Raw genomic sequence first — 23256 nt, forward strand, 5'->3', positions numbered from 1 at the left:
ATAACTGCTGGGAAAACTCTTTCCTGGGAAACACAGATCATCAGGAATAGCAATCCCAGGAAGAATTTTCCATCGGATTTGGGAATGTTTCCGTTCGCCCGCTCAGCTCTACCTCGGCTTCCTTATCCAGCTGTTTCTCCGCAGTGGGATCAGGAAAAGCAGAGCTGCAATCTCGGGCTTCGAACAAAGAGTTCAACACCTGCTCCTGACAAGTTCCCGTTTCCCAAAGGGTTGTTTTGGATAAATGGCTGATCCAGCTGGGAATGTTGGGAATATCGACAGGCTGGGAGAGCTGGGAATGTTCCCCTGGAGAAGGGAAGGACACAGGGAGAGCTCCGAGCCCCTGGCAGGGCCCAAAGGGGCTCCAGGAGAGCTGGAGAGGGACTGGGGACAAGGCCTGGAGGGACAGGACACAGGGAATGGCTTCCCAGTGCCAGAGGGCAGGGATGGATGGGAGATTGGGAATTGGGAATTGCTGGCTGGGAGGGTGGGCAGGGGCTGGGCTGGAATTGCCAGAGCAGCTGGGGCTGCCCCTGGATCCCTGGCAGTGCCCAAGGCCAGGCTGGATGGACTTGGATCCACTTGGGATCGTGGGAGGCATCCCTGCCCCTGGAATGGGATGATCCTTAAGTTCCTTCCCATCCCAAACCATTCCATAAAAAGCAGCTTCCCAATTTTTCCCGCCTCGTTTTCCTTATTCCCTTCCCGAGCTCCTCCGGCACCTCCCGGTTTCCTCCCCGGCGCATTCGGAATGCGAATCTGAATTTTTATTGGGCTTTAAATCCGAGAATTCCCATTGTGTCCGTGACCTCCCGGGAATATCCCGGCTGCCTGACAGGCAGTTTTATGGGACGAGAAGATCAGGACATTCGGGGAGGTCTTCCCGCTATTATTTGGGATCAAATCCCTGGAGAACCCTTGGAAGGGAATGCGGCTCTCGCCTGGCTTGTGACATTCCGCAGAGTGGCTTTGTCCCCTTGGCAGACACTTCCTGATCTGCAGGAAAAGCTGGATTTTGGCCAGTCGGAAAAGTTTAGGATCATAAAATCCTGGAAAGGAGGGGAAGGCCATGGAAAATGCCATGGAAAATACCATGGAAAATGCCAGGAGAAACGCCAGGAGAAATCCGGGATCATGGAGAGCTCCCCTTATCTCCCTGTTATTGTCCCAGGCATCTCTAAGGCACCTCAGGGATTCTTGGAATTCCTCTCCAGGAGGATTTCCAGGCTTTCTGCAGAAGGCACCACCCCCTCCCTCCATCCCCATCGCCCTCCCCAAAAAAAGAAGGAAAAAAATCGGGAAAGGCGAATTTTCCAGCTTTTTATTTGCCAAAATTCCCCCTTTTTTAAGGCTGCAAATCCCAACCTCTGGAAAACGTCAGGAATAGAAATCCCAGCCTGACCTACGGATCAGAAGCTCCATCTCCAATCCAGGAAAACGTTGGGAAGTTTATCCTTTCATTTTTTTGGCCGCTGGAAAAGGGAAAATCCCAAGGTTTTAACAGCTCTGCTTCCCAGAATTCCACTCCCCTGGAGGAAGCGGGAATCTCCCAGATCCCAGGGTTGGTTTTCCATGGATTTAAGTAGCTGATCCCAATTTTTCTTGGCTCTGTCTCCAAAATGAGAGCCAAAACTTTTCCAACCTTTGGATCCGTGTTATGAAATCCCAAGCGGAACACCACTTGGAAGGAAGAGAGGGGAAAAAATTCCAGGTTTTTCCTTGAGAGCCTCTGGAGCAGCTGCAATTCCTCCAGAGGGTTTGACCCTTTGGAGATATCCTGGGATTTCCCAGCCATGGATGCACCTTGGTGTCTCCTGGTGAGTTCTTCCCGGCTTTTCCCGAATCCTAAAAATCCATGAGGAAAATTCCACAGGCAACTTTTGCACGGGATCCTTTCCCAAAGAAAGCGGGGATGGAATTCCAATCTCCAGTTTTCCACCTCCTCTGCTCTTCCAGATTCCTGGAAATCCCTTGGGATCAACTTTTTAGGCTGATTTCTCCAAAAAAAAAAAAAAAAAAAGAAAGGATCTTTCGGAATCTCTTCCATCAGTGATGAATTAATCCCAAATTTCCTTCTATTCTCCATGGAAAAACAATCCCGGGAGAAGATCTGGACAAACCAATACCGGGAACAGCTTTAGCTGGAAGATTTCCCAAATCCAGCCTTAATTCCCAGCCCAAATTCCGTCAAACTGGATCTCATATCCCAGAAAAGACCCCCTCTAGTGGGAATTTATGGAATATGCGGAGATCCCGGAATTTATTCCTGGTCCTGGTGGTTTTTCCTCCTCCCACCTCTCCAGGGAACAGCATCACTTCAATCCAAGGAAATGGGAGATCCTGTCATTATTCCCGGGAGATCTGGGAATCAAATCCTGCTTTTGGCCTCTGGAATTCCACTTCCACCTAAATCCGTGGAAATAAATCCGATTCTCCATGAAAAATTCCTTCTGCCATGCTCCAGCTGTGGATTTCCCAAGGCAATTTCTCCATCTGCTGGTGGAAAAGCAGCTCTGGAAGTGCTGGAATTGCTCCGGGATGGAATTTTCCACCTTTCTGACACTTCCTGACTTCCAGATCCCACTGGAACAGGGAAAACACTGGATTGGGGCTGGGAATTATTCCCTCTGTTCCCACTTCAGGAATTGGGATAAATTTTTGGGGCAGGATGTTCCCTGGAATCTCCAGGACTGGATTCCCAGATCCCAGGGATGCATTCCCAGATCCCAGGATTGTATTCCCAGATCCCAGGGATGCATTCTGGAATCCAAGGGATGCATTCCCGGCTTTCCACCCCCACCCTGATAATTCCAAACCCAACCTGATCCACGCTTTATTCCCAAAGGATAAATGGATTTCTTTTTTATGGAATATCCCTTTTTTTTTTTTTTTCTTAATCAGGAAAACATTCCCATAAATCCCCGGGATCTGATCCGTAGGATTTGGAATGTTTGCTTGGAAAAAAGGGATTGAGGTGCATTCCAAAGGCTGTCCCAATCCCTATGGATATTTTGTTTGGGATTGGGATTGTTTTTAATGGGATAGGGATGGAGGTTGGAATTTCAGGGCAAAGAAAAGGAGCGGATTTTCCTCCTGGAAACCTTTGGATCGGGAATGAATCTGCTCCTCTTCCCTCTCCGAACGGAGCCCACATCCCAAATTTCCAGCGGGATTGATGGCTCTCCATCAGGATTCCAGCTGCAGGACAGGCAATCCCAGTTTTCCTGCCCAAATCCCAGCTGGATTCCATCCTGGAGTTTTTTAGGGCATAAATATCTCTTCCCAAAATTCCCATGGATCCGGCAGATCCCAGGGAGCAAGGCCCGAATCCAACGGCAAAATCCTTTATTGTTGTGATTCCTGATTAAACAGGGCCTGGAAAAATGGGGATTGGGATTGAAATTCCAAATGAATCCGATGTCTGGGTCCGTATTCCCACTTATCCATCGGTGCCGTTCCAAGGATGGAGATTTAGGGCTCCTCTGTGTCCAAGGGCAGAATTCCCAGCCCTGATTTCCCTGGATCGTGCTCTTCCCAAACATTCCCGTGGTGCTGGACATCATTCCCAACCTCTCTCCTTAAGTTTTCCACCTTTTCGGGAGCTCTGGAATTTTAGGACTTTTTGGAGCTGAGTGATGTCATTCGGACAGAAAATTCCCTTCGTTTTTCCAGGCTCATTTCCCACCAGGATAATTTGGGTGGGAGAGAAGGGAAAGGAAAACTGGGAGAAGGAAAAGTGGGAAAAGTGGGAAAAACGGGAAATGTCTTGGCAGTGATAAATCTGGGTTGGAAAAACAGCAGGAAAACCAGTCGGAATAAAATCCATTCAATCCCAAATAAATCCCATTCCTGGGGATATAGGATTGGAGGGAATTCCCCCTATGGAGCAGACAATTCCATACCGATGGATATCCCGAGTTTTAATTATCCCAAGATTTTTCACGCTATCCCCAAAAAGCTTTGGAGTTAAATCTCCCCCGGCTGGAAATGTTAAGGAATAAATTGCTGGAATATTTCCAAAACACCCGGAAAAACGCTGCTCCCGATAAAACCACTCGTCAGGAATTCCCGGGAAGTGAGGGAATAACAGCCCCATGGAAGCGGAGCGGAATTCCGCCTCTCAGACCTGGCTTTCCTCAGCAAAAAATAGGGAAAATGTGGATAAATCTCCCGGAAAAGACGGAATTTCCTGCAGCAATCCAGGGAAAGAGGCACCAGAGAAGGAGGGAAAACTCCAATCTCTTGGAATCCACAGGAGCCAGGCCTTGGAGAACTCCATCCATTGGGATTTTCCCAGGATTTATATAATCCCTAAAATCCCTCTAATCCTTATAATCCCGAAAATTCCCAAAGAGACAGTGCTGAGTGCCAGGGAATCTTTATCCAACTTCTCCAGGTCCTCAGGAAGAAGAAATTTGGGATGAATCCCGTTCTCCTGTTACTTTGGATCCTCATCCCTGTGCATTCCCACATTTATCCAAAGTCCCCATTCCCACTCCAGCTTCCCGTTCGGTTCTATCCCATTCCCACCGGATATTCATTCCTTATCCGACCGAATATCCCGCTTTTCCTTTGGAGAGCCGAATCCCAGGGGCTCCATCTCCCAATGGGAAGAAATCCATGCGTCCAGCAGCATTCCATGGAATATTTGGAAAAGCACATCCTGCTCCAAGTGCTCCTCCCACAGCGATTTGCCGGAGCATTCCCAAAAAATATTCCAGTGCTGTCCTTTCGGGCGGTCACTTCTTTTTCGCCGGAGCTTTGGAATTCCCAGCAGCTTTTCCATTGGTTTTGGCGCCTCCAGATTTTCCAGCTTCTCCTTCTTTTCCCCCCTTTTTCCCTTGTTTCTTGTCGCTTGTGTCCTTTCCCTTTTCCCCTTTTTCTCCTTTTCCTCCTTTTCCCTCTTTCCCTCCTTTTTCTCCTTTTTCCGCCTTTTCTCCATCTTTTTTTTTGGCTCCCTCCTTCCCTTCCTTCTGCTCCTTCTCCCCATCCTTCTTCTTGGAATCTTTGGATCCATCCTTCTTTCCCTGAGCTTTGTCCACTTTTCCGGATACCGTGGGAACTTCTTCCTCTTTTTTCTCTTCCGCAACCTGAGCTGTTTCCAAGGATGGAAAACCAAAAAAAAAAACCGGGAAAAGGGATTAATGTGGATTGAAATTACCCAGGAATTGTCAGAATTCCTGCTCCCTGCTGGAAAGCTGGGACGAAGGGGAAATGTTCCTACTGGAGATTTTCCCATCCCAAGGAAGGGTTTTTTTTTGGAGAGGGTTTTGGGATAATCTTTATTCGAAAGGTGGGAAAGCCCTGGCACCGATTCCCAAAGAAACTGTGGATTCCCCTGGATCCCTGGCAGTGCCCAAGGCCAGGTTGGACACTGGGGCTTGGAGCACCCCAGGATATGGAATTTCCCCCTGCCATGGAATGGGATGATCCCTAAATTCCCTCCCGATCCATTAATTGAGAAGGAAATTCCGCAGCACAAAACTTTTCCTCGTTTTCCCGATTTCTCTCCCACCGGAAGCGGTTCCGTTTCTCCCGAGTGCTCCCGAAATCAGGGATCGATGCCCTGAACTCTCATCCCGAGCAGAACTGGACACTCCCACACGGATCCCATTCCATGTGCCGCTCATGGAAAGTTTTCCCTTTGCTCCAGAGCAGCAGAGGAGAAAGATTTCCAGAATCCAGGGGAAAAGGGGGAAGTTTTCCATCTTTTTGCCTTCTCTGGAAAGGGAGAGGGATTTGGGCAAAGGCCTGGAGTGCCAGGAAAACAGGGAATGGATTTAAACCGAAGGGGAGTAGGGATGGATGGGATCTTGGGAAGGAATTCCCGGCTGGGCTGGAATTGCCAGAGCAGCTGGGGCCACCCCTGGATCCCTGGGAGTGCCCAAGGCCTGGGATAGCGGGAGATCCCTGCCCATGGAATGGGATGATCCTTCAGATCCTTCCATCCCAACCCATTCCATGACCCCACAGTTCCATGAAACTCGAATTTTTTACATTTCCCTAAAAGATGCCTTCGGTGTGGACATTCCAATAAAATTCCATCCTTTTTCTTTGGGAACGGCCTTTTATTTCTCCCTAAAAACGGGAATAGAACGAGACCGAGCATTCCTTAGAATCCCGGGGGAATCCTTGACATCCCATTCCAAAAAACAAAAAAAAAAAAAGAGGGAAGAGTTAAAAAACCCCAACCCACCCCTTTGATGCTCCCTGGAAAAATATGGCGGGAAGCAGGTGAATTCCCAAAAAATCAGCTGGAGCAGCCTCAGTGTGGAATGCTTGGAGATCTCCAAGGCCCTGGATCCAGCCAGGACATCTCCAGCCAAATCCCACTTTTCCTTCTCCCACAAACTGGGAACGGAGCAGGAAGGGATCCGTCTTTAAATCCCATTTGAATCCCCGAGCCCTAAAATCCCTTTATTTATTCCCAGGGGGATTTGTCCCTTGTGACATTCCAAGAATTCCATGGAGAGCTTTTAGGAATGGAAATATTCCCTCAAAGCCAAGGTGAAACTGGGAAAAATAATGCCAAGAACTGGGAGCATTCCAACATTGGAATAAGTCCATGAGCCGTGATTTTGTCAGCTCCAGGTATCCAGACAAAAATTCCAGCACGGAGGTGGATCCCAAAGGTTTCCACAATTCCCTTTGGAATGCCTAAATCGCACTGGGACGGTTTTTTGGGATCTGGAGGCATCTCCAGAGGGAAAATCCAGGAATTTGTTCCCACTGAGCTTCTGTCAACTCCAGGACTCCAGACAAAAATTCTAGCACGGAGATGGATCCCAAAGGTTTCCACAATTCCCTTTGGAATGCCTCAATCACACTGGGAAGATTTTTTGGGATTGGGATGGATCTCCAGAGGGAAAATCCAGGAATTCTGGTCACATTGAAACTTTCCAGGTGTACCAACAAAAATTCCAGCACGGAGGTGGATCCCAAAGGTTTCCACAATTCCCTTTGGAATGCCTAAATCGCACTGGGAAGATTTTTTGGGATTGGGATGGATCTCCAGAGGGAAAACCCAGGAATTTTGGTCACATGGAGCTTTCCAGGACTCCAGACAAAAATTCCAGCACGGAGATGGATCCCAAAGGTTTCCACAATTCCCTTTGGAATGCCTCAATCACACTGGGAAGATTTTTTGGGATCTGGAGGCATCTCCAGAGGGAAAACCTGGGAATTCTGTCACACAAGGCTTTGTCAGCTCCAGGTGCCCTCAGCTGAGCGAATCCTTTGGAATTCCCAGTGTGGAGATTCCCAGGAATTTTTAAGGCCCAATTTACCTTTTCCACTTCAGCACCTCCCCTCCCATGGAAAAAACCGGAATCTTTTTGTTTCCCGCCGTGGATAAAGGGATAAAGTCTGGAAAATCCGTGCTGCCACATTCGTATCCATAAATATGGAAAACAGGCTTGGGAAGAGATGATTCCCATCCCAGTATCGATTCCTTCCAGGAAATTTGGGCAGATTTGGGGATTTTCCAAATCCCAGAGGGTCGGGAATTCCCAGGAACAGCTTTTCCTGAGCCACCACCAAAGAGCAGCAGCAGAATTCCGGAATTCTCCGTGGGTGATCCAAATTTAACTGGACAAAAGGAAGTCGGGATATTCCTCGGGGTGAAAGTGCTTCCAAAGAAACGCATTTCTTAGGGATAAATTGCGGAAATTCATCCCTGATTTCCAATGGGATGATTAAATCCGCACCAATATCCCACCTTTGGATGGAGCCCATGGATATGTGTGGGATGGAAAGGATTTTTCCAGGAGATCCAAATTTATTCCGGGGTGAAACCGAATTCCCTTTCTGTCTTTTCGGGATATTCTTATCCTTAATTTCTTGGTTTTCCAGAGGGATGAGGATCCAACAGCAAATGAATGGATTGGGAATTCTGTTATCCACAGCTGTGATCCTTCAAATCCTCTGGGATCGACTGATCCTTAGGAGTCAGAATTTGGGGTTTTTTGGGAAGCACATCAAAGAATCCTTGGATTTCCTGCCGGAATGTGGGCGTTTTCCACGTGGGATTGCTCCGAGAGGTGGGACTGGATTCTCCAAACCTTTGGATGACCTTGGAATTTAAAGTAGTTGGATGTGAAGGATGTAAGGATTAGGATGAAGTGGAAGGACAGGGATGAAGTGGAAGGACAAGGATTCATTCCTGGAATTTGGGTTCAGCTCCAGAGGGAGGCCTGGGAATCCCCGGTTTAGGGCCAGGTATCAGGACACCCCCGAAATCCCGGGATTTGTGCTGATTCCCGTTGTTCAGTTCCTAATTCTGCCTTTGCCTGGTGTAGGACGACATTTCTCCAAGGAATTCCTAAATTCCTACAACGTTGGGATCTGCCTCTTCCCCCATGGATTGAAGCAGCACATCCCGAATTAAGGAAACACCGTTTTTATGGAATTACAGCTTGGAGAGACACAGGAAAGAGGGGGGAAAAAAAAAGCCATAAAAAGGTGTTGAGGAAACAGGAGAAAAATCCAGGGATGGAGAAGCAGAAAATCCAAGGGTCGATGGATCCCCTTGGGAAAGAGAAGCCACAGGCAGCCGGGAATCAATCCCTAATTTCCTTGGAGAACCATCTCATCCTCTTCCTTCAGGACAGGCAGGGAGTGGAGAGCTCTGGACTGGACATGGCCAGAGAGAGTGAGGAGATTTTCGGGAGAGCCTACGGAATCAGGAAAGGAGAGTGAGAGCAGCGGAGAGCCGGATAGAAACCCTCCTGGCCATCCCAGCGGGAAAAAGCGGGAATGTGGAATTCCAACCACTCCTCTTTGCGTCCTTGCTATCCCCCAACCCAAGGGCTGGCCCTTAAATGAATCTTAATTCCCTCTGGGAATTCGAAAGATGGAATTTTCTCTCTCCAACTCCCTGACAGGAGGCTGAAGGTCGGAAATGGATGGGAATATGGGATATGGCCTCAAGTTTTCCCAGGAAAGGTTCAGATTGGATGTCAGGGAAAAAAAGGATTCCGAATTGGAAGAGTGATTAAGGATCGGGAATCCAGGGATCCCAGGGAGGTGCTGGAATCGCCCTCCCCGGAAGGCTTCAAACCCCAGGAGATGTGGAGTTTCCCAGCATTTTTTAGTGGGATTTGGCTGGAAATAGGATTTGATGAATTTGAGGGGCTTTTCCAACCTGAATTTGGGAACGAAGGAACGACTCCGACTCAAACCAACAGAAAATTTCCCTCTTATCCGAAGGATCTTATCCCAATATCCTCGTGCGCTGCCCGCATTCCTCACTGGGAGGGCTGATCTCGGCGGTGGCACCACGGGAGGAACTTTGCGCTGGCACATTCCCAAAAAAAAAAAAAGTGGGAATTACCTCCAGGAATGTCGGTGAGCTCGTTGAGGGGCGGCACCGTGTCCAGTTTGTCAGCGTAGTTTTTGGCCGCCTGGCGCTGGGCGTAGCGAGCCTCGATCTCCTTCCGGGTGCGCGGAATGCGGCACTTGAAGATGCAGCAGAGGGTGATAACTGGGAATGGGAAACATGGAATTCTGGGGGGGATACTGGGAATGGGGAATGAGGGAATCTGGGTGGTAACTGGGAATGGGAAACATGGAATTCTGGGGAGGATACTGGGAATGGGAAATGAGGGAATCTGGGTGATAGCTGGGAATGGGAAACATGGAATTCTGGGGGGGATACTGGGAATGGGAAATGAGGGAATGTGGGTGATAGCTGGGAATGGGAAACATGGAATTCTGGGGGGGATACTGGGAATGGGGAATGAGGGAATCTGGGTGATAACTGGGAATGGGAATGGGGAATGAAGGAATCTGGGTGATAACTGGGAATGGGAAACATGGAATTCTGGGGGAGATACTGGGAATGGGGAATGAGGGAATGTGGGTGATAACTGGGAATGGGAGTGGGAAACGTGGGAATCTGGGTGGTAACTGGGAATGGGAATGGGGAATATGGGAATGTGGGTGGTAACTGGGAATGGGAAACACGGAATTCTGGGGGAGATACTGGGAATGGGGAATGAGGGAATCTGGGTGATAACTGGGAATGGGAAACATGGAATTCTGGGGGGGATACTGGGAATGGGAAATGAGGGAATGTGGGTGATAGCTGGGAATGGGAAACATGGAATTCTGGGGGGGATACTGGGAATGGGAAATGAGGGAATCTGGGTGATAACTGGGAATGGGAATGGGGAATGAGGGAATCTGGGTGGTAACTGGGAATGGGAAACAAGGAATTCTGGGGTGGATACTGGGAATGGGGAATGAGGGAATCTGGGTGATAACTGGGAATGGGAATGGGGAATGAGGGAATCTGGGTGGTAACTGGGAATGGGAAACATGGAATTCTGGGGGGATACTGGGAATGGGAAATGAGGGAATCTGGGTGATAACTGGGAATGGGAATGGGGAATGAGGGAATCTGGGTGGTAACTGGGAATGGGAAACATGGAATTCTGGGGTGGATACTGGGAATGGGGAATGAGGGAATCTGGGTGATAACTGGGAATGGGAATGGGAAACAAGGAATTCTGTGGGAGTTATGGGAATGGGAAACACGAGAATCTGTGTGATAACTGGGAATGGGAAACACGGAATTCTGGGGGGGATACTGGGAATGGGGAATATGGGAATCTGGGTGGAAACTGGGAATGGGAGTGGGAAATGAGGGAATCTGGGTGGTAACTGGGAATGGGAAACATGGAATTCTGGGGGAGATACTGGGAATGGGGAATGAGGGAATCTGGGTGGTAACTGGGAATGGGAATGGGGAATGAGGGAATCTGGGTGGTAACTGGGAATGGGAAACATGGAATTCTGGGGTGGATACTGGGAATGGGGAATGAGGGAATCTGGGTGATAACTGGGAATGGGAGTGGGAAACGTGGGAATCTGGGTGATAACTGGGAATGGGAATGGGGAATATGGGAATGTGGGTGGTAACTGGGAATGGGAAACACGGAATTCTGGGGGAGATACTGGGAATGGGGAATGAGGGAATCTGGGTGATAACTGGGAATGGGAAACATGGAATTCTGGGGGGGATACTGGGAATGGGGAATGAGGGAATCTGGGTGATAACTGGGAATGGGAAACGGAATTCTGGGGGAGATACTGGGAATGGGGAATGAGGGAATGTGGGTGATAACTGGGAATGGGAATGGGAAACAAGGATGTAACTGGGAATGGGAAACATGGAATTCTGGGGGAGATACTGGGAATGGGAAATGAGGGAATGTGGGTGGTAACTGGGAATGGGAGTGGGGAATGAGGGAATGTGAGTGGTAACTGGGAATGGGAAACATGGAATTCTGGGGGAGATACTGGGAATGGGGAATGAGGGAATGTGGGTGATAACTGGGAATGGGAGTGGGAAACGTGGGAATCTGGGTGGTAACTGGGAATGGGAATGGGGAATATGGGAATGTGGGTGGTAACTGGGAATGGGAAACACGGAATTCTGGGGGAGATACTGGGAATGGGGAATGAGGGAATCTGGGTGGTAACTGGGAATGGGAATGGGGAATGAGGGAATCTGGGTGGTAACTGGGAATGGGAAACAGGGAATTCTGGGGGAGATACTGGGAATGGGGAATGAGGGAATCTGGGTGATAACTGGGAATGGGAGTGGGGAATGAGGGAATGTGGGTGATAACTGGGAATGGGAATGGGAAACAAGGATGTAACTGGGAATGGGAAACATGGAATTCTGGGGGAGATACTGGGAATGGGGAATGAGGGAATCTGGGTGGTAACTGGGAATGGGAAACATGGAATTCTGGGGGGGATACTGGGAATGGGAAATGAGGGAATGTGGGTGATAACTGGGAATGGGAAACATGGAATTCTGGGGGAGATACTGGGAATGGGGAATGAGGGAATCTGGCTGGTAACTGGGAATGGGAAACATGGAATTCTGGGGGGGATACTGGGAATGGGGAATGAGGGAATGTGGGTGATAACTGGGAATGGGAATGGGGAATGAGGGAATCTGGGTGGTAACTGGGAATGGGAAACAAGGAATTCTGGGGTGGATACTGGGAAGGGAATGAGGGAATCTGGGTGATAACTGGGAATGGGAGTGGGAAACGTGGGAATCTGGGTGGTAACTGGGAATGGGAATGGGGAATATGGGAATGTGGGTGGTAACTGGGAATGGGAAACACGGAATTCTGGGGGAGATACTGGGAATGGGGAATGAGGGAATCTGGGTGATAACTGGGAATGGGAAACATGGAATTCTGGGGGGGATACTGGGAATGGGAAATGAGGGAATGTGGGTGATAACTGGGAATGGGAATGGGAAACAAGGAATTCTGTGGGAGTTATGGGAATGGGAAACACGAGAATCTGGGTGATAACTGGGAATGGGAAACACGGAATTCTGGGGGGGATACTGGGAATGGGGAATATGGGAATCTGGGTGATAACTGGGAATGGGAGTGGGAAATGAGGGAATCTGGGTGATAACTGGGAATGGGAAACAAGGAATTCTGGGGGAGATACTGGGAATGGGGAATGAGGGAATCTGGGTGATAACTGGGAATGGGAAACAAGGAATTCTGGGGGAGATACTGGGAATGGGGAATGAGGGAATCTGGGTGGTAACTGGGAATGGGAAACATGGAATCTGGGTGGTAACTGGGAATGGGAGCGGGAAACATGGATGTAACTGGGATGTAACACCCTTTTTTAGGGGATGGTGCCATCTCGTGGGATGGGCTGGGAGCCGGGATGGGAAGGACGCCCGGATCGGATCCCTGGATCCATTTAATTTTGATTCGTTTTTATTTCCTTACGTCGAATAATAGGAATAGAATTAATGTGGGTGATAACGAAACCTGTTTAATTAACATTAATTAATGTTAATACTAATATCGAGATGAATACTAATATCAATATTAACTAATATTAATATCAATATCCATACCATTAATATCAATATCAATATCAATACCAATATTAATATCAATATCAATATCAATATCAAGATGAATATCAATATCAATATCAATGTCAATATCAATATCAATACCAATATTACTATAAATATCAATATCAATACCAATATCAATATCAATACCAATATTAATATTAATATCAATACCAATATTAATATTAATATCAATACCAATATTATTATAAATATCAATACCAATATTAATATTAATACCAATACCAATATTAATATCAATATCAGTATCAATATTAATATCAATATCAATACCAATATTACTATAAATAATATCAATATAAATATTAATATCAATATCAGTATCAATATTAATATAAATATCAATATCAATACCAATATTAATATAAATATCAATATTAATATCAATATCAATACAGATATTAATATAAATATCAATATCGATGCCAATATTAATATAAATATCAATATCGATATCAATATCAATATTACTATAAATATCAATATCAATACCAATATTAATATCAATATCAGTATCAATATTAATATCAATATCAATACCAATATTAATATAAATATCAATATCAACATCAATAATAATATCAATATAAATACCAATATCAATATCAATACCACTATTAATACCAATATCAACACCAATATTAATATCAATATCAATCTCAATATTATTAATTATTAATTAATATTTGACAGCCTTCTAATTACCGTTAGCATTAATGATGTCCTTCCAGAAATATGCTATACAACAGAAACACATCATTATGCAAATTTGACTAGAAATAGAATTAATTCGTTAGAATCCTTTCTAATAACAGCAATTAATATTGGTGAATCGTGATGTAATTAATTAATCGACACGGTAATATTCCTTCTAATTAACCAACCAATTATTTTTCACGCATAATCGAGGTATTTAGTTTCATTTTTATATTCCGCTTTCGGTTTGGTTTTATGTTTATTTCTATTTTCGAATATTTAATTCCGCTTTTAATTGTTTTATTTGGCGATTTATTTCTACTTTTATTTCCTATTTTTATGATTTGTTCGGGTTTTAATTTCCTATTTTGATATTTATTCCTTTTTTTAATTTCCTATTTTGATATTTATTCCTTTTTTTAATTTCCTATTTTGATATTTATTCCTTTTTTAATTTCCTATTTTGATATTTATTCCTTTTTTTAATTTCCTATTTTGATATTTATTCCTTTTTTTAATTTCCCATTTTCACCTTTGGTTCCGGTTTTTAATTTCTTCTTTCGTTCTATTTTTAATTTCAGTTTTTACACTTCGTTCTGGTTTTAAAGGTCATGTTTTAATATTTAGTTCTCGTTTTAATTTCCTATTTTTATACTTGATTCTAATTAATTAATCAATGTGATATTTCTAGCTTTATTTTTTAATTTCCTATTTTTCTATTTCATTCTATTTTTTAATTTCCTATTTTTCTATTTCAATTTTTAATTTTCTATTTTTCTATTTCATTCTATTTTTTAATTTCCTATTTTTCTATTTCAATTTTTAATTTTCTGTTTTTCTATTTCATTATATTTTTAAATTTTCTATTTTTCTATTTCATTCCATTTTTAATTTTCTATTTTTCTATTTCAATTTTTAATTTCCTATTTTTCTATTTCATTCCATTTTTAATTTTCTCTTTTTCTATTTCAATTTTTAATTTTCTCTTTTTCTATTTCATTATATTTTTAATTTTCTATTTTTCTATTTCATTCCATTTTTAATTTTCTATTTTTCTATTTCATTCCATTTCTAATTTCCTATTCTTATCTTTCAGCCGAATTTTAAATTTCCTTTTTCTTACACTCAATTCTATTTTTAAATTTCCTCTTTTTCTCGTCATTTCTCTTCCCAATTTGATATTTTTATATTTCATTCTCTTTTTAAATTTGACATTTTTATTTTTAGTTCTGTTCTTCATTTCCTGTTTCCATTGCATTCCAGATTTTAATTTTCTATTTTTTCTATCTATTTCCATTTCCAATTTTCTGTTTTTCTATTTTGTTCCGATTTTAAATTTTATTTTTTGTATTTCCCTCGACCTTTGCATTTCCTATTTTATATTTCATTCGATTTTGAATTTCCTGTGTTTACATTTAATTTTTAATTTCCTATTTTTATATCTATTTCTAGTTTGAATTTTCTCCTTTAATTTTTATTCCTATTTTTATATTTCTTATTCTAATATTTCATTTTAATTTTTAATTTCCTAATTTTATCTTCATTGCCATTTTTAATTTCCTATTTTTACATTTCATTCTACTTCTAAATTTTTTATTTTTATATTTATTTCTGTTTTCTATTTGACATTTCTCTATTGAATTCTATTTTTAAATTTGACTTTTTATATTCAATTCTTGGTTTAAATTTTCCATTTCCTTCTATTTTCTGTTTTCTATTTTTTATTTTCTATTTTGTTCCAATTCCAATTTTTTTATATTTACCTCGACCTTTTAATTTCCTGTTTTATATTTAATTCGATTTTTAATTTTCTGTTTCCATATTAATTTCAATTTTTTTATTTCCTACTTTCAGATCCAATTCTATTGTTAATTTTATATTTCTACCTTTAATTCTCTCTTTTAATTTTCTATTTTTCCATTTTTCTATTTATTTTCATTTTTAGATTTCCTACTTTCATTTTCAATTTTATTTTTTAATTTTATATTTCTATATTCCATTCTATTTTTTAAATTTTATATTTTTATATTTTTAATTTTTATGCTTTCATAGCTTTAATTTTATACTTTTTATATTTTAATTTGTATTTTTAATGTTATATTTTTACATTTTTTAAATTTGATTTTTAAAATATTTTTAACTTTGTATTTTTCTATTTTTATATTTATTCCTATTTTCTCATTCCCTAATTTCATATTGATTGCTATTTTCTAATTTCCTATTTTTATATTTAATCCCATTTTTATGTTTTAATATTTTAATATTTTAATATTTTAATATTTTAATATTTTAATAATTTAACATTTTAATATTTTAATAACGTAATAATTTAATAATTTAATAATTTAACAATTTAATAATTTAATAATTTTACGGTTTTATGTTTTATATTTTTTTATATTTATGTTTTTACATTTTTATGTTTTTATATTTTTTATTTTAATATTTATATTTTTATATTTTTACACATTTATATTTTTGTATTTTTGAATTATTTTTATTTTTATATTTTTATACATTTTTAGTTTTATATTTTTATATTTTCGAATTATTTTTATATTTTTATATTTTCGAATTATTTTTACATTTTTATTTTTCTATTTTTACAGTTTTACATTTTTACGTTTTTAATTTCCTATTTTTCCCTTTCTTTCTGTCTTTTTAAATTTCCTCCTTGTCGATCCCATTCCAGTTTTGAATTCCCTCCTTTCCTACGGATTTTATTCCTCCCAAATCCCATCTCCAGCAGGAGCAGCCACGGGGGCGGAGTTTGTGCCGTTCCCACTCCGGATTCCCGCTGGGAATTTCCAGTCTGGAGCTGGGACTTCCCTCAGGAATTACCACACACAGCCGGGAATTCCATCCCACGGGAATTCCCTAATTCCAGGATATCTGGAAGGAATCCAGGACGATCTGGGATCGCCCCCAGGAAAGGAATTTCCTTGGAAAGGGATTCCAGGTGGGAATCTCCAGTCTGGAGCCCAGGAATTACCACACTCAGCTGGGATCTTCCCTCAGGAATTCTCCTCTCATTCCAGGATATCTGGAAGGAATCCAGGATGTTCTGGGATCACTCCCAGGAAAGAATTTCCTTGGAAAGGGATTCCAGGTGGGAATTTCCAGTTTGGAGCCCAGGAATTCCCGCGGGTTGGAATTCCCAGCTGTGTGTGGTAATTCCTGGGCTCCAGACTGGAGATTCCACCTGAAATCCCTTTCCAAGGGAATTCCTTCCTTGGGAGTGATCCCGGAGCGTCCTGGATTCCTTCCAGATATCCTGGAATTAGAGGAGAATTCCTGAGGGAAGTCCCAGCTCCAGACTGGAATTTCCCACCTGAAATCCCTTTCCAAGGGAATTCCTTCCTTGGGAGTGATCCCGGAGCGTCCTGGATTCCTTCCAGATATCCTGGTCTTGGATGCCCATTCCAACCCATTCCAAGGGGTGTCCTGAGGGAAATTTGGGAATTTCAGGGCACAGGGAATGTGGAGAGCTCTTCCCAGGGAGGGAATTGCACAGGGATGAAGCCGGATGGAATTCCAGTTGGGAATGGCTGTATCCGGAGAGATCCCGATCCCATCCCAGTGCCTGGAGCCAAAAATACCCTGGGATTGAAAATTCCTGCTAAAACCATGTGGAGAATCTTGGAATCCCAAATATTCCAGTTGGGAACGACCGTATCCGGAGAGATCCCGATCCCATCCCAAAAAACCTCCGGGATTGAAAATTCCTGCCAAAACCATGTGGAAAACCTTGGAATCCCAAATATTCCAGTTGGGAACGACCGTATCCAGAGAGATCCCGATCCCATCCCAAAAAACCTCCGGGATTGAAAATTCCTGCCAAAACCATGTGGAAAACCTTGGAATCCCAAATATTCCAGTTGGGAACGACCGTATCCAGAGAGATCCCGATCCCATCCCAAAAAACCTCCGGGATTGAAAATCCCTGCTAAAACCACGTGGAAAACCTTGGAATCCCAAATATTCCAGTTGGGAACGACCGTATCCGGAGAGATCCCGATCCCATCCCAAAAAAACTCCGGGATTGAAAATCCCTGCTAAAACCACGTGGAAAACCTCGGAATCCCAAACATTCCAGCGGTAGAATCCCCAAAAAATTCCTTCTACCGGAAGACGGCGCTTCCCATGGGAATGAAACGGTCTTGGATGCCCATTCCCACCCGAAGCATTCCAGGATTCCCTGCCAGGCTCCCACACGGATCGGGGCGGGAATGTCTCCTCTGGGATGGCCCCGGCTGATCCCAAGATGAATCCATGGTGCTTCCCTCAAGGATCCCTCATTCCCGGGATCCCAAAAAGCGCCCTGGGGACTTTTCCAGGGGCAAATTCCAGGGGAGGAATGGGAATTCTGGGACTCACTGATGGACAGGACGAAGAGGGCGAAGATCCCGACCACCTGCCAGAGGCGGAGCCCCCAGATGACCACGGTCTCCGACGTCACCGGATCCGGCTTTTTCTTGGGAGGCGCCGTGGTGGCCTGGGGAAAAGGGAGGGAAAAACAGCGGGAAAAGGGGATTTCGGGAAAAAAGGGAGGGAAAAACAGCGGGAAAAGGGGATTTTGGGGAAAAAAGGGAGGAAAGCAGCGGGAAAAGGGGATTTTGGGAAAAAAGGGAGGGAAAAATAGCGGGAAAAGGTGATTTTGGGGAAAAAAGGGAGGAAAGCAGCAGGAAAAGGGGATTTTGGGGAAAAAAGGGAGGAAAGCAGCAGGAAAAGGGGATTTTGGGAAAAAAGGGAGGGAAAAATAGCGGGAAAAGGTGATTTTGGGGAAAAAGGGAAGGAAAAACAGCAGGAAAATGAGTTTTTGGGAAAAAAGGAGGGAAAACCAGCGGGAAAAGGGGATTTTGGGAAAAGGGGGAAGGAAAAACGCGGGAAAAGGAGTTTTTGGGAAAAAAGGGAGGGAAAAGCAGCAGGAAAAGGGGATTTGGGGAAAAACAGCAGGAAAGGGGATTTTGGGAAAAAAAGGAGGAAAAATCAGCAGGAAAAGGGGATTTTGGGGAAAAAGGAGGGAAAAATAGCAGGAAAAGGGGATTTTGGGAAAAAAGGGAGGGAAAACAGAAGGAAAAGGGGATTTTGGGAAAAACAGCAGGAAAAGGGGATTTTGGAAAAAAAAAGGAGGAAAATCAGCAGGAAAATGAGATTTTGGGAAAAAGGGGAAGGAAAAACGCGGGAAAAGGGGATTTTGGGGAAAAAAGGGAGGGAAAACAGAAGGAAAAGGGGATTTTGGGAAAAAGGGGAAGCAAAAACGCGGGAAAAGGGGATTTTGGGAAAAAAAGGAGGGAAAACCAGTGGGAAACGGTGATTTGGGGAAAAACAGCAGGAAAAGGGAATTTTGGGAAAAATTGGCATCTCCAAGGGAAAAAAAGGGCTTTCCTCCTCAATAATCCCCCAAATCCTCACGTGAGGTTGGAATCCCAGGGAAAAAAGGAAATTCCCGAGTTTTAGTGGATTCCTGAGGTTGGTTTTCCATGGGGATGCCGGGATTGAATTCCAGAGGTGCCAAGGAGAAGGATAAATCCGGGAATTACGGATTTGGGGGCCGTAAAGGACGTTTTAGAAGCGGAATTTTTGGGGAAGGTCCGGGAATTTGGGGATCAGCTGGATCCCAAAGATTAGGGAAAACGGGAAAAGCCGTTTCTCTGGGAAAATCCATGGAATGGGCTGGGTGAGGAGGCAGGATTGGGAGAGGGATGGAGACAAAATCCCGGGATTTCCCCCCATCTAAAGCCGTATAAACACAGGGAAAGGGATTCTTCGAAAAATTCCCAGATTTCCTGAGGCCCCGGGATGGAATTCCTGGAGAAGCTGTGGCTGCTCCATGCCCGGAATTATCCAAGGCCAGCTTGGATCCACCTGGGCCAGTGGCAGCTCATCCCATGATCCCGAAATTCCCTCCCAGACCAACCCATCCCGGAATTCTCTGATGCTCTTCCCAAATTTTGGGATCACTTCCAGCTCCGGGAATTTTTCCAGAGGCCTGGGAGCGAGCCAAGCTTTTCCTCAACCAAATCCAAGATTTCAAGGGATTTTCCCTCTTTTCTCCCAGATATTTCCTTCCTTTCATTCCTTTATTTTTCCTTATTTTTGGGGTTTTTTTGGGAATTTTTTTGGGAATTTTTTCGCTGCCGGAATTATTTCCCTCTCCGGCTTTTTTTCCCCTCCTCCCTTTGCTCCAGCCTGGCTGAGCCGGAATCGAATTATTCAGGATAACTCCATTATCCAATTATTTCCAGGAAAAAAAAACCCCTCCTCGCTGAGCCTCTGCTTTTCCAGGAAAAACCCTGGGATAAACAAAGCAGATCCCGAAATTCTCCCCGCTTTATCCCGGTTTTTGTGGCTTTGATGTTCCCAGGATGATTCCTGGGAATTCTCCGGAATAAAACGGATGGAAAATTTTCCAGCTGCCTGGACTGTGCCTGCTCATCCTGGGATTCAGGGATGGATAATTTGGGAATTCGGCGCTGTCAGGGGAGGTTCTGCCTCACTTCTCCCCTTGGGAGAGGTCGGAGAGCTCGGAAAACCTGGAATTATCCCTGGGGGAGCTGGGAAAGGATTCCTGGGGATTTATGGAATGCTCAGGTAGGATGGGATGGAAAATCAGGGATTATGGGAATGGGATAAGCAGAGGGTTGGGAAGGAGCTGGAAGTGGGGATGGATGTGAGCTGGGAATTCCGGCTTTTTGGGGATGAGCTGCTGAATTCCACAGGGCCTGGAAATCAGGGAAAGGGAGGGATGAGAGGCTGGAAATCCTGGGAAAATTCCTGGCTTTATCCCAATCCCAGAAATCCCAGCAAAGTTCTGCTCCAGAAATTCCAGCCTGGAGCAGCGACTCCAACAGGGAATGGGATCCAGAGGGGGAAAAGTGAAAGTTTTTGGGAGCTGGGATTTTTCCAGGCAGGATTTTCCCCTCTGGAATTGATATCAGGGGTGGGGGGGGTCAGGAGCTGCTCTTCCATCCCGGGTCATTCCCAGTTTTTCCATAGGGAGCTGGAGTGGGAATGCAGAGTCATCCTTAGGGATGATTGCGGAGAGGGGAGGAATTCCCTCCGAATTCCAGGTTTTTACAGGATTCCAGGGAATGAGGGAAGGCAGGAGAAGGAAAACACATCCCAAAGGTTTCCCTTGGCAATATACATCGGGAACAGGATTTTTGGGATCATTCCAGGCCCTTTTTTTCCCCCCCTGATCCTCAGCTTGTTGCAAGTGCTGGGAAAAGCCGCGATTCCAACCCTTGGAAAACTCCCAAATTCCCAATGGAGACCCTTGGGGAAAGCACCAAAACCTCCCAAAAAAACCCCAAACCCCGGGAACTCCTGGGATCCACCTTAAATTCCCGGCCGTTTATCCCGCAGGGAGAAGCGCCATTCCCGAACTCCCACTTTTCCCGAGGGATTTTCCTTACCTCGATCAGCTGCGCCAGGGAAAGTCGGGAGCGGGCCAGGATGAGGCAGGAAAATCCCACCGGGGAGCGAGCAGAATTCCAGGCTGCATCCCACGCCATCTTCTCCTCCTCCAGGGATTTGCTTGTGCCAGCTCCTTCGGATCCCGGGATTTTATGGATCGCGGCCGAAGAGTCGCTGCTCGCAGCGCGGGAGCAGCCGCTGGAAGCCGTTAATTAATTAATTAATGAGGCGGTGTCAGTGACAGAGCCCCGGGCAAGGGGGATCGGGAGCAGCGGGAGCGCTTCCTGCTCATCCAGAGGGAAAGGAATTCCCTTTGTAATCCCTGCGTGGCTTTTCCAGGTTTTTTGTTGTTGCCAGCTGCTTCCTGAGTGATCCCAGCTGTTGGATTGGGGAGGGGATTCGCCTTTTTTTCCATGAAAACAGAAAAAAAAAAAAAACAAACAAACCGGGATTCGAGGTGAGTTTGGGATTCCTCGGGAGTGGCGGAGGGTTGGAATTCTGGGCTTTTCCAAGCGGTTTTTAAGCCGGCGTGGATTTTTTGGGCTGCGTTCCTGAGGTTTGGGATGGCACCTGGATTTCATGGGATCGGGGAATTCCCAAATTGTTTGGCCTTAAAGCTCATCCCATTCCATGGGCAGGGACGCTTCCCGCTATTCCTTGGATATTCCAGGGATCCAGGGGCAGCTCCAGCTGCTCTGGGAATTCCAGCCCAGCCCCTCCCCACCCTCCCGGCCTGGAATTCCTTCCCGAAATCCCACGAAACCTTCCCCGCCTTCCGTTTCAAGTGGATTTCTGGATTTTGGGATTCTGCCCTGGGAAATATCCTGGGATTTCAGGCAGGAAAACAAGCGCAGGGATCCAGGAGGATCCAGGAGGATCCAGGAGGATCCAGAAGGATCCTGTCATTCCAGCGCTTTTAGGGGATGAAACAGAATTCCAGCAGAAAAACCTTCCCATAGGAAAGGAATATTCCAGCAGCTCCAAGGTTGAATTATGGGAATATTCCAGCAGTTTGCAATGATCCCAGGGCGGATTTGGAGGATTTACATGGAGCTGGGAAAATCCTCGGGAATTCCAGAAGGGAATTCTGTGGGAAGAGACAGACGGTGGCAGCAGCGAGACAGAGAATTCCTGCTTCCCAAATTTCCTATGGAAATCCAAGAGGATGCCAAGGAATGGTTCCCTGAGCTGCTTTTCCAGCTGAATTTCTTTGGGAATGAGGCTTTTGGATCCAAGACTTTCCTTGGCCTTCTCCCATTCCCTCATTTCCCTTTTCCAAAATTTGCTGGGTTCCAAAAAATCGGGATAAAACTCCGGGAGATACCAAGGAATTCCCGGGTGTTGTTAAAGAATTCCCGGTGGAAGGAAGGACGAGCAAACGGGGATAAATCCTGGATCCCGGAGGATCCGGGAATGCCGGGCCTGGCCAATTCCTGGGAAGCTTTGATTCCCAGATCCACGAGAAACCGGGCTGCCAATTCTTCTGGAATTCTTTCCTTCGGGAAAAGGCTGTGGAAACGCCGGGATTTGTTCCAGAGGATTTTGTGGGAATGCATCCCAGGTGCTGGGAGTATCAACTCCGGGAATTCTGGGATGTGAATTCCAGGTCATTCCCAGGGCCTCGTCCTGGAGCTGGGAATTCCAGCTGCCATCCTTTTATCCTCAGAAAGTTTGGGAATTGGATTCGCCTTGGGAATTCCCGGAGCGTTCCAGCCGGGACATTCCTGGAGCTGCCAGGGAATTCCTGGGAATTCCCTCCTCTCCCTGTGCTCCAAAGGGATCCGAAATTCCTGGGGAAAAGCCGCCCAAAGCTTGGGAATTGCAGCGCATTCCCAGCGGATCCTTCTCTTTCCCCTTTTCCCGAGCTGCCCGCGCGTTCTCCCTTTCAGGGACGGCCGCAGTGGGAATTCCCAGGGAGAAAAGCGGGATTGGGGCGGATCCCAGGGCTGCCAGCGCTCTGCGGCCTCATCCCGGCCCCTTCCTCTTCTGCGGGATCGGGGGCAGCAGGAGCTGCTGCTGGGATCGGGATTATTGCGGGATTGGGATTACTGTGGGATTGGGATTACCGTGGGATTGGGAATGTGGGATTGGGATGGTGGGATCGGAATTATTGTGGGATCGGGATTGTGGGATCGGAATTGTGGGATTGGGATTATTGCGGGATTGGGATTGTGGGATTGGGATTATTGTGGGATCGGAATTGTGGGATC

At 45.0% G+C, this 23256-nt stretch overlaps 1 protein-coding gene across 2 annotated transcripts; it reads right to left on the minus strand.

The window, feature by feature from the left end:
- Positions 1–1295: 1295 nt before the first annotated feature.
- On the minus strand, positions 1296–21753 carry TMIE (transmembrane inner ear). Of its 2 annotated transcripts, none has more exons than XM_032130202.1 (4): positions 21046–21753; positions 18005–18122; positions 9332–9481; positions 1296–5095 (listed from the first exon to the last, which is right to left on the minus strand). In XM_032130202.1, exons 1-4 carry the CDS (start codon positions 21142–21144, stop codon positions 4740–4742), a joined length of 723 nt encoding a protein of 240 aa, XP_031986093.1. In that variant the 5' UTR covers positions 21145–21753; the 3' UTR covers positions 1296–4739. The 2 variants fall into 2 exon arrangements, with proteins under 2 accessions (XP_031986093.1, XP_031986178.1); XM_032130287.1 differs by lacking the exon at positions 1296–5095 and adding an exon at positions 8383–8672.
- Between the last annotated feature and the right edge of the window lie 1503 nt (positions 21754–23256).

Source organism: Corvus moneduloides, chromosome 1 (genome assembly GCF_009650955.1).
Source record: "Corvus moneduloides isolate bCorMon1 chromosome 1, bCorMon1.pri, whole genome shotgun sequence".
Taxonomy (NCBI): Eukaryota; Metazoa; Chordata; class Aves; order Passeriformes; family Corvidae; genus Corvus; species Corvus moneduloides.